The sequence below is a fragment of the Salvelinus sp. IW2-2015 genome, linkage group LG7 (genome assembly GCF_002910315.2).
Source record: "Salvelinus sp. IW2-2015 linkage group LG7, ASM291031v2, whole genome shotgun sequence".
In the NCBI taxonomy this organism is placed as follows: Eukaryota; Metazoa; Chordata; class Actinopteri; order Salmoniformes; family Salmonidae; genus Salvelinus; species Salvelinus sp. IW2-2015.
The window spans coordinates 10,451,701-10,463,010 of NC_036847.1; the positions used below are offsets into that span (position 1 = coordinate 10,451,701).

Here is an 11,310-nt window from a genome sequence, read left to right on the forward strand (position 1 = left end):
TTTGGTGCCAAATAAATATGACCCAGGTGTGATGGCACTAAGCTGGGAGAAAGACCTGCAATACGGCGGTTCTTCAAGAACAGGATTGAGGAACACTGATTAAGCACATGTAGAAAAGGATCATGATGTCCAGGACTGTCTCTTTTCTCGTGTTTTGGTGCTTGTGTCTGTCCTGCATGCTGACTCGTGTCTACCATGTCTGATGTTTCAACAGTTTCAGGGTGAAAGGTCATCCATTGAGGAGGAAAAACACAATTCATGCATTTAGAATGAATTGAGAAAATATTGATATGCTTTGATTTGTCTCTCCACTATTTCTGTTATCTTGCAGCCTCTTTTATCCAAATTCTCCTTTCTTATAAATCTTGTAAGTAGGAGCTGCGGCTTTTCTCTTGACTCGCAGTCAGTTCTTTGAATCCTGCTTTGGTTTAATTTCTCCATGGTCATCATCGCCCATCATTGTTACCTTTTACCCCCACCACCGTCATTTGAGCGTTGCTCCAACGTTCTCTCAATGTTCTGCGGGTTGGAAATGGAATGGGAGCACACAGCCTCGCCACTGTCCCGACATAGCGTTGCCAGTTTGTGACCACACCACCATATTCCATTGACTTTATATCTATCGTGGCACTAACGCTTTTTGGTTTGCCCTGAATTCAGCGCATTGTTCTCATATTGTTTCCCCTCGTGTTGTCAGTTCACTTATACGTTTATAGAATTTTGGTTTGGTGCCTCAATGCATGAAGTAATTGTCTGTACCTTGAGTGACGTCATCATAATGCAAGTACAAGGGAGCTGAGCTGACAGAGATTTTGTGCCGACGTCTTCTCACAACTTGTGTTGGGAAAAGATGTTCACGTAAAAGTTTCTAACCTTTAATTCCATTCACTTAGCCTATGATAAAGACAACACTTTTTATGGCAAACTCTGTGTCAGACGTCCCTCTTTGTGCGCCTGCTGATTTACGTACGTATGTGTAAATGTGTGTGTGTCTGTGCGTTTTGTATCCATTTAGGTTTGTTTTCCTTCTCTCATTTTGTGTCTGCACAGTTTGTGTGTACAGTCTTTACCTCGGTTTGTGTACTTTTAATGTGTATGTGTGTTTGGTTACTTTTCAATGTGTTGTACGTGTGTTTATGTCTTCGTTTCTATTTGTGTGTTTCTATCTGTTTTCACGCGTTCCATTCCGGGCTCCTTTCACTCCTCTGTCTCCTTCTGTCCCCTCCACAGCCATAGCCACTCAGGTGGGTCTGGAGCTGAGAAGGAAGGGATCCCAGATGTCCACCGACTCCATGGTGTCAAATCCCATGTTCGACACCAACGAGTTCCCCGAGAGCTACGAGGCAGGCCGTGCCGAGGCCTGCGGCACCCTCTGCCGCATCTTCTGCAGTAAGAAGACTGGAGAGGACATTCTCCCAGTCTACCTGTCCAGGTAAAACAGCAGTTTCATCCTAGCGTGCTAGCGTGCAGCGCTGCTGTATGTGGGCCTATGTGTGGAGGTATCTTAACTCTGCATTTGTGTTAGTCTTGAATCTGTCAGGCTCCTCATATAGCTACCCAAATTAATATTTTGACCCGCTGCAAGTTCAATCGCTATGGTTCCTATTTTGATCTGAAGAAACGTCTGTCTTTTCCCCCGCAGGTTCTACATGGTTCTGATCCAGGGCCTCCAGATCTCTGACTTCATCTGCAGGCCCGTGCTTTCCAGCATCATCCTCAACTCCTCCTCTCTGTTCTGCTCCGACCTGAAGGGCGTCAACGTGGTGGTCCCCTACTTCATCTCAGCTCTGGAGACCATTCTGCCAGACAGGTGACAATACAAAATATATATATATATTATGTACAATCCTCTAAAACTACCAAATGTGAACCAGGCTCGATGTTGAAAAAGACCCAATAGTATATAAATCAAATCTCTATTTATTTGTCACGTGAACAGGATACAGCAGATGTAAACAGTACAGAGAAATGCTTACTAAAAAATGCAAAAGCGAAGTCAGATTTAAAAAATAATAATCACGCATGAATAAACAATTTAGCTGTTTAATGTTTGGGGTGCTGTGACCATCTGAATGCCATGGAAGTTGTCCCGGGGCTAATAATATCTGTAATGTTAGCTAATGCCATTTAATGGGAATTCCTTGAGCAACCATAGCAATACAATTCAGATCATTTCTATGCTCTAGAAATTCTAATTATAGGGTACTGTCCCCCTCTGCTACAGGGAGCTGTCTAAGTTCAAGCTGTACGTTAACCCCACTGACCTGAGGAGAGCTTCCATCCACATCCTACTGGCCATGCTGCCGCTCCCACACCACTTTGGCAACGTCAAATCCGAGGTATGGAAAATTGTTACAACCTTGGCTTTTTTTTTTAAGTGTCTGGTGACTACATTACATCTAGTCTAGTAAACATGCTTTTTAATATATATTATTTCCCAATACACCCTTGATAAGAGTGATACCAGGGCGGCAGGTAGCCTAGTGGTTAGAGCATTGGGCCAGTAACCAAATAAGAATTTGTTCTTAACTGACTTGCCAAGTTAAATAAAGGTCAAATATAATGTGGTGGACACCAGTTCAGTTAACTTCAGTTGTAGTAATGCTGGCTTGATTTTGTGTTGTGGGTAGGGCGACCAATAGATTGACTGATTTGATTGATGTGTAGGTTCTTCTGGAGGGGAAGTTCAGTGATGATGATGGGGCACCCAACGACCAGTCCCTTTCCTTCCTGTCCCTGAGACTACGTCTTGTCAACGTCCTCATCGGAGCCCTGCAGACAGAGACGGACCCCAACAACACCCAGCTCATCCTAGGTCTGCCACTCAGTACCATTCTCTCTCTCTTCCTCTCTTGATCTCTTGTCTTTTTTTGGTCCCTTACATGTATTAAATCTATACATTTTCATCCTTTCAGGTGCAATGCTTAATATTGTTCAAGACTCTGCACTGTTGGAGTCCATAGGTGCACAAACTGAAACGGTAAGGCCTTTATGATTTCTGTCGGTGTTGATATAAACCGAACTACCGTCATTGACTCAAATAAACAAATAGCTCAATGGAGTTGAATTTGGAGGCTTTGCTAACGCGCTCTGTCTCCCTGTGTTTGTTTGGTACCAGGGCAGTGTGGATGGGAGCCACACGGGGCTGAAGGGCCACAGCCGCACCAGCAGTAGCTTCAGCTTTACTAGCGGGGGCAGCACTGGCACTGAGGCCACCAGCCCAGACTCAGAGCGCCCGGCCCAGGCGCTACTCCGGGACTACGGTAAAGCTAGTCCTTTAAATTATAACTAGCTTTAGTACGATAACTGATTGTAGCCACGTCCCAGACTACAATAAGGACTTACTACATGCTAACTAGCTAGCGATAGCACAATTGCTATACCGATTGTAACCAATAGCCATTTTCACACGCAGGCTGCGTTAAGGTCAGACTAGGCATGCTATGTATTGTTTAGCACGATAGCCATTACTACAATAATTGTATTTAGCCTATTCATTTCACTCAGATGTTGAATGTTGTTGCTGTTTCCATTCACAAGTACTGACACCTGGTCAATGTCTTAATTAACAACACTCTATTTGTCCATAGCCAACGTGGTGAAAGTGATATACAGAGTTAAAAAGCGCTGGGTAAAAATTATCTGTATGTGATGCAAGTACTACTACTGTTTGCCGTGATGCTGTGCTACTGGTCTTGAACTGGAAAAGACTATCCCTCAACACTATATTTGATGTGACTACATGTGCTAAGAGAGCGATAAAGTTAACTTAAAAAGCCATACATTTTTTTCTTACTGTGTGAATTCTGTTTTCACCTGTTGAGTTTAACGCTTACTTCCAGTTTCACACTGCATCTGATATTTCACATGATTAGTGTATCTTCTGTGTGCTCTGTTATGGAAGGCTGCCACATGATCAGATCTTATTGAGGTCATTATTCAGATGAGTAATGGGGTGGTCCATCTGTGATGGTGGTGGTGTTTCGGGGTTTACATCCTCTAGCTTTTACAGATACTGCGGCGGGCCTTCTGGTGCGCAGCATACACCTGGTCACCCAGAGGCTCAACTCCCAGTGGAGGTCCGACATGAGCATCTCATTGGCCGCCCTGGAGCTGCTGGCTGGCCTGGCCAAGGTGACACTACAACAACGCATGCTAGACCTAACTACACTAAACTAGACCAACCTACACTAAACCTAACTACTGTACACTATCCTAACACAAGCTAAACCTTACTTCGAGATGAAGTTGGAGTATACTGAACTTCAATATACTCCAACTTTCCTTTCCCACCCCATCCCCTTTCCCACCCCATCTCTAACCAAAGTACCCAAAGACATCCCAGCTTTAACATACACCGGCCCTAACTTCACCCCAACACACAACCTACCTTCATTACGTATAAATCCATTATATTTTTATTATCACCACTGCACATGTTGAGACTTAACACCAGTCCACCACATCAGACCCAGCCACTACCCACCCAGCTGTAAAACACTCTTCTGCAAGGGATAACCCTTAATAAAAAGATAACACTCCTTTTCAATGTGTTAAGGCTTAGCATCCACCCAACCACTGTACATGCATATCTAAAGTGTGTTTCTGGCTCTGTGTCCTCAGGTGAAGGCGTGTGTGGACTCTGCGGACCGTAAGCGTGCCGTCAGCTCAGTGTGTGGTTACATCGTGTACCAATGCAGCCGGCCGGCCCCCCTTCACTCCAGAGACCTCCACTCCATGATCGTAGCAGCCTTCCAGTGTCTGTGTGTGTGGCTGACCGAGCACCCAGACATGCTGGATGAGAAGGTCGGTCACCTCAGTCTAGACTGGATTCCAAACCAGATTGTAAAAGTAAAATGATTCAGCAGATGGACATATGCCACCTGGACAGTAGGGTGGAAAAAAGTCCTCATGTCTTCTTGCGCTCACACCTGCACATGTTTTCTTCCTGCCACTGATTCTGCTGATAGCAGCTATTTTAAAAGGAGGGTCTCCTTGTGTTATGAAACTAATAAGTAGCTTGCTAATATTGATACCCTCGCTAATTCTAGGGGTCTGTAACCTGATTTAAGGTGTGTATGTGAGAAATCAGTGTATGAGGACTGTGTTGTATGTACATGTGCCCAGGAGACTGCAACCTTACCTCAGGTCCAGAGCCAGCTAGCCCAAGCGTATTATTGTTTGTTCAAAATGGTGACCGATATACATATACAGTTGAATTCAGAAGTTTACTTAGGCTGGTTCAAGCACTCCACAAATGTCTTGTTAACAAACTATAGTTTTGGGAAGTCGGTTAGGACATCTAGTTTGTGCATGACACAAGTAATTTTTCCAACGATTGTTTACAGACATTATTTCACTTATAATTCACTGTATCACAATTCCTGTGGGTCAGAAGTTTACACTAAGTTGACTGTGTCTTTAAATAGCTTGGAAAATTCCAGAAAAAATGTCATGGCTTTAGAAGCTTCTGATAGGCTAATTGACATCATTGGAGTCAATTGGAGGTGTACCTGTGGATGTATTTCAAGGCCTACCTTCAAACTCAGTGCATCTTTGCTTGACATCATGGGAAAATCAAAAGAAATCAGCCAAGACCTCATAAAACAAATTGTAGACCTCCACAAGTCTGGTTCATCCTTGGGAGCAATTTCCAAATGCCTGAAAGTACCACGTTCATCTGTACAAACAATAGTACGCAAGTATAAACACCATGGGACCACGCAGCCATCATACCCCTCAGGAAGGAGACGCGTTCTGTCTCCTAGAGATGAGCGTACTTTGGTGCAGAAAAGTGCAAATCAATCCCAGAACAACAGCAAAGGACCTTGTGAAGATGCTGGAGGAAACAGGTAGAAAAGGATCTATATCCACAGTAAAACAAGTTCTATATTGACATAACCTGAAAGGCCGCTCAGCAAGGAAAAAGCCACTGCCATAAAAAAGCCAGACTACGGTTTGCAACTGCACATGGGGACAAAGATAGTAATTTTTGGAGAAATGTCCTCTGGTCTGATGAAACAAAAATAGAACTGTTTGGCCATAATGACCATCGTTATGTTTGGAGGAAAAAGGGGGAGGCTTGCAAGCCGAAGAACACCATCCCAACCGTGAAGCACGGGAGTGGCGGCATCATGTTGTGGGGGTGCTTTGCTGCAGGAGGGTCTGGTGCACTTCACAAAATAGATGGCTTCATGAGGAATGACAATTATGTGGATATATTCAAGCAACATCTCAAAACATCAGTCAGGAAGGTAAAGCTAGGTCACATGGGTCTTCCAAATGTACAAGCATACTTCCAAAGTCGTGGCAAAATGGCTTAAGGACCACAAAGTCAAGGTATTGGAGTGGCCATCACAAAGCCCTGACCTCAATCCTATAGATTTTTTTTGGGCACAACTGAAAAAGCGTGTGCGAGCAAGGAGGCCTACAAACCTGACTCAGTTACACCAGCTCTGTCAGGAGGAATGGGCCAAAATTCACCTAACTTATTGTGGGAAGCTTGTGGAAGGCTACGTGAAACGTTTGACCCAAGTGAAACAATTTAAAGGCAATACTACCAAATAATAATTGAGTGTATGTAAAGTTCTGACCCACTGGGAATGTGATGAAAGAAAGAAATGCTGAAATAAATCTTGCTATTATTCTGACATTTCACATTCTTAAAATGAAGTGGTGATCCTAACTGACAAAAAACAGGGATTTTTACTTGGATTAAATGTCAGGAATTGTGAAAAACTGAGTTTAATTGTATTTGGCTAAGGTGTATGTAAACTTCCGACTTCAACTGTATACTAAAAAGGACATGTCCAAAACTAAGGATTCAACCCAAAACCAAAGGCCACATGGCCACCAAGAAAATAAAAACCTGTAGCCTCCTGGCTCTGCAAGCTTGCACACTAATCATCTCCCCATTGCCTCCACCTGTGGGCTTAATAAGGCTTAACACCCGCCACTGACCCGGTTGGTGCTGCCACCTGGGTATGGTGTGTGGAAGTGTATCCTGGTAGTGTGTTGCCTAACTGTGCTAACACTAAACTACCCACCATATCATAAGTGCAATAACTGAGATATGTGGTTGTTTTCCCCCTGCTTAACCTAGTGGGATGCACTTACTGCAAGTAGCTCTGGATAAGAGGTTCTGCTAAATAACTAAGATGGAAAAATGTGTCATAACTAAACTTTTACACTGTAAAAGGGCTTTGGCAGTAGGTTTATACTAAGTCCATTGTGTTTTATTCAACAGCAATGTGCAAAATGGCAATATGCTTTGTGTGACAGTGGATTTTAGAGTAGAATAACTTTTTGTATACACTACTGTTGAAAAGTTTGGGGTCCTTGTTTTCCATGAAAACATACATGAAATGAGTTGAAAAATGAAGAGGATATATTGTCAAGATGTTGACAAGGTTGTAAATAATGATTTTTAATTGAAATAAGTGTCTTTCAAACTTTGCTTTCGTCAAAGAAAACTCCATTTGCAGCAATTACAGCCTTGCAGACCATTGGCATTCTAGTTTTCAATTTGTTGAGGTAATCTGAAGAGAATTCACCCCATGCTTCCTAAAGCACCTACCACAAGTTGGATTGGCTTGATGGGCACTTATGTACCATACAGTCAAGCTGCTCCCACAACAGCTCAATAGGGTTGGGACCCGGTGACTGTGCTGGCCACTCCATTATAGACAGAATACCAGCTGACTGCTTCTTCCCTAAATAGTTCTTGCATAGTTTGGAGCTGTGCTTTAGGTCATTGTCCTATTGTAGGAGGAAATTGGCTCCAATTAAGCGCCGTCCACAGAGTATGGCATGGCGTTGCAAAATGAAGCGATAGCCTTCCTTCTTCAAGATCCCTTTTACCCTGTACAAATCTCCCACTTTACCACCACCAAAGCACCCCCAGACCATCACATTACCTCCACCATGCTTGACATTTGTTTTTTTGTGATCCGAACACCTGAAACTTTGTCTGTCCGTAACACTTTTTTCCAATCTTCCTCTGTCCAGTGTCTGTGTTCTTTTTTTCATGTTAATCTTTTCTTTTTATTGGCCAGTGTGTGATATGGCTTTTTCTTTGCAACTCTGTTTAGAAGGCCAGCATCCCGGAGTTGCGTCTTCACTGTTGACGTTGAGACTGGTGTTTTGTGGGTATTATTTAATGAAGCTGCCAGTTGAGGACTTGTGAGGCGTCTGTTTCTCAAACTAGACACTCTAATGTGCTTGTCCTCTTGCTCAGTTGTGCACTGGGTCCTCCCACTCCTCTTTCTATTCTGGTTAGAGACCGTTTGCGCTGTTCTGTGAAGGGAGTAGTACACAGCGTTGTACGAGCTCTTCAGTTTCTTGGCAATTTCTCGCATGGAATAGCCTTCATTTCTCAGAACAAGAATAGACTGATGAATTTCAGAAGAAAGTTATTTTGTTTCTGGACATTTTTTAGTCTGTAATCGAACCCACAAATGCTGATGCTCCAGATACTCGACTAGTCTGAAGAAGGCCAGTTTTATTGCTTCTTTAATCAGAACAACAGTTTTCAGCTGTGCTAACATAATTGCAAAAGGGTTTTCTAATGATCAATTAGCCTTTTAAAATGATACACTTGGATTAGCTAACAACGTGCCATTGGACCACAGGAGTTCCATTAAATATCTGCTGTTTCCAGCTACAATAGTAATTTACAACATTAACAATGTCTACACTGTATTTCTGATCATTTTGATGTTATTTTAATGGACAATGAATGTGCTTTTCTTTCAAAAACAAAGGACATTTCTAAGTGACCCCAAACTTTTCAACGGTAGTGTATGTGGAGTTAAATATGTGTAGCGTGATGCCTGTGTTTGACGTGCGTCTCCGTCAGGACTGTCTGATGGAGGTATTGGAGATTGTAGAGCTGGGTATCTCAGGCAGCAAGTCCAAACAGGAGCAGGAGGTGAGACACAAGGGAGAGAAGGAGCACAACCCCGCCTCCATGAGGGTCAAGGATGCAGCAGAGGCCACCCTCTCCTGGTGAGGCTCTAAATCCAGCACAATGCACTAAACACCTTGGATGTGTTCATTAGAAACCAACTGGAAGGAAACTGGTGGATACAGGGTGGGACTACCCAGACTTGTACAATAAGAAATGCAGATTTTTGTTCTGTTTCAAAAGGTTTTGCTACAGTGTGCTCTAAAAGAAACGACTGCATTTATGCTCAGAATTACACACGGTCCATTAATAACTAATAAAACAAATTACTAATGTTTGTTGGTCCCATCTGGGGATCAGTCTAGACTATTTGAAACCACTGTCTGTATCTGTCCCTCCCCTCCCTCTCTTGTTGTTGTTGTCCAGTATTATGCAGGTCCTGGGGGCCTTCCCATCCCCAAGCGGCCCGGCCTCTACCTGCAGCCTGCTAAATGAGGACACACTGATCCGCTACGCCCGGCTCAGCGCCACGGGGCCCAGCAACTTCCGCTACTTTGTCCTGGACAACTCAGTCATCCTGGCAATGCTGGAGCAGCCACTGGGCAATGAGCAGAGTGAGTGTGGGGTGTGTAAAACCGTTTTCTAAAGCAATAATTCACTTTGGTTATGATTTACTGTGATACTAGCACGGCTGTGGTGGTAGACGGTACGAGGCGAAGACCGCAGCCTTGTTTATAACCACAATAAGTCACCCCCCATGTATTATTGCTTTAGTAACGTTGTCCTTTATGGTATTGATGATTCTTGTCGTTCTTTATATTTATTTACAGTTTGTAATATTGTTGTATTTGATGTTTGTGTTGCTCCATTGGACTCATCTTGTAAAGTGAACAGTTAAGTACTGAGACATAAATGCAAATAGGATAGTGTCTTATGACAGTGAGTAGGCATCTCAGTGGCAGGTGGCTAGTCAGGTGGCCATTTTGGCTCAAACTAGTAGTTGGTTTCCACTTTCACTGGGAGCCCGGTGTAACTGCTTCTGCTGTCTTCTCAGACCCCAGCCCGTCAGTGACGGTCCTGATCCGGGGCATGGCCGGCCGACACGCTTGGACTATGCAACTCTTCCACCAGCCCAGAGGAGCACGGGCCAACCAGAGGGTGAGAGGAGTTGGCCCACTGTGCCACCTTGGTCTGCCAGTTAGACACACTTACTCTGTACTGTGCTGGCGCTGATATTGTTTCAGTACGGCTCAGCTCAGTAACAGTATTGGAGGATCTCTTGCACACGAGTATTATTATGTAAAAGGCGGCCATCTATTCAAATAGGGAAATGTTAGCAATAGAACTGCTAGCACCACCATCCAACAGCAGAATAGAGGCCTTCACCAAGAGCAGGCACCATCTGAAGCTGTCAAGATTAGAGACTACGCTCCTTTAAAAAAAACTCTTATCTACTTTTTTTTTCTATATACTGCATGCTGTGAATGTATACAAGACAGCCTAACTAATTGTATTTATTTATATACATACACACACACAGTGCTTTGCAAAAGTATTCATCCCCCTAGGCGTTTTTCCTATTTTGTTGCATTACAACCTGTAATTTAAATTGATTTTTATTTGGATTTCATGTAATGGACATACACAAAATAGTCCAAATTGGTGAAGTGATATGCCCCAGAGTCTGCAACACCACTAAGCAAGGTGCACCACCAAGCAAGTGGCACCATGAAGACCAAGGAGCTCTCCAAACAGGTCAGGGACAAAGTTGTGGAGAAGTACAGATCAGGGTTGGGTTATAAAATTCTGAAACATTGAAAGTCCCACGGAGCACCATTAAATCCATTGTTAAAATATTGAAAGAATATGGCCTCCCAGGTGGCGCAGTGGTCTAGGGCACTGCATCGCAGCGCTAGCTGCGCCACCAGAATCTCTGGGTTCGCGCCCAGGCTCTGTCGCAGCCGGCCGCGACCGGGAGGTCCGTGGGGCGACGCACAATTGGCCTAGCGTCGTCCGGGTTAGGGAGGGTTTGGCCGGTAGGGATATCCTTGCGTTTTGGAGGGCTGCCCTCTCTTGGCAGGTTTGTTGTGGCCATATTCTTTCATATTTTTTTTAAAATAATTTTACCCCTTTTCTCCCCAATTTTCGTTGTATCCAATCGCTAGTAATTACTATCTTGTCTCATCGCTACAACTCCCGTACGGGCTCGGGAGAGACGAAGGTCGAAAGCCATGCGTCCTCCGAAGCACAACCCAACCAAGCCGCACTGCTTCTTAACACAGCGCGCCTCTAACCCGGAAGCCAGCCGCACCAATGTGTTGGAGGAAACACCTGCACCTGGCCCCCTCGGTTACGCGTGCACTGCGCCCGGCCCGCCACAGGAGTCGCTGGAGCGCGATGAGACC

General features: G+C 44.2%; 1 protein-coding gene across 2 annotated transcripts in view; it reads left to right on the top strand.

Annotated features, from left to right (window-relative positions):
- Positions 1-11,310, top strand: part of LOC111966364 (ral GTPase-activating protein subunit beta) — a 40,314-nt gene that overhangs the window by 17,082 nt on the left and 11,922 nt on the right. For both annotated transcript variants that reach the window (XM_023990940.2, XM_023990941.2), the window contains exons 10-20: positions 1,231-1,432; positions 1,643-1,810; positions 2,225-2,339; positions 2,668-2,815; positions 2,916-2,980; positions 3,119-3,263; positions 4,013-4,134; positions 4,624-4,806; positions 8,858-9,006; positions 9,332-9,519; positions 9,960-10,063. In XM_023990940.2, the coding sequence (XP_023846708.1) occupies positions 1,231-1,432; positions 1,643-1,810; positions 2,225-2,339; positions 2,668-2,815; positions 2,916-2,980; positions 3,119-3,263; positions 4,013-4,134; positions 4,624-4,806; positions 8,858-9,006; positions 9,332-9,519; positions 9,960-10,063 (1,589 nt within the window). The remainder of the gene's footprint in view (positions 1-1,230; positions 1,433-1,642; positions 1,811-2,224; positions 2,340-2,667; positions 2,816-2,915; positions 2,981-3,118; positions 3,264-4,012; positions 4,135-4,623; positions 4,807-8,857; positions 9,007-9,331; positions 9,520-9,959; positions 10,064-11,310) is intronic.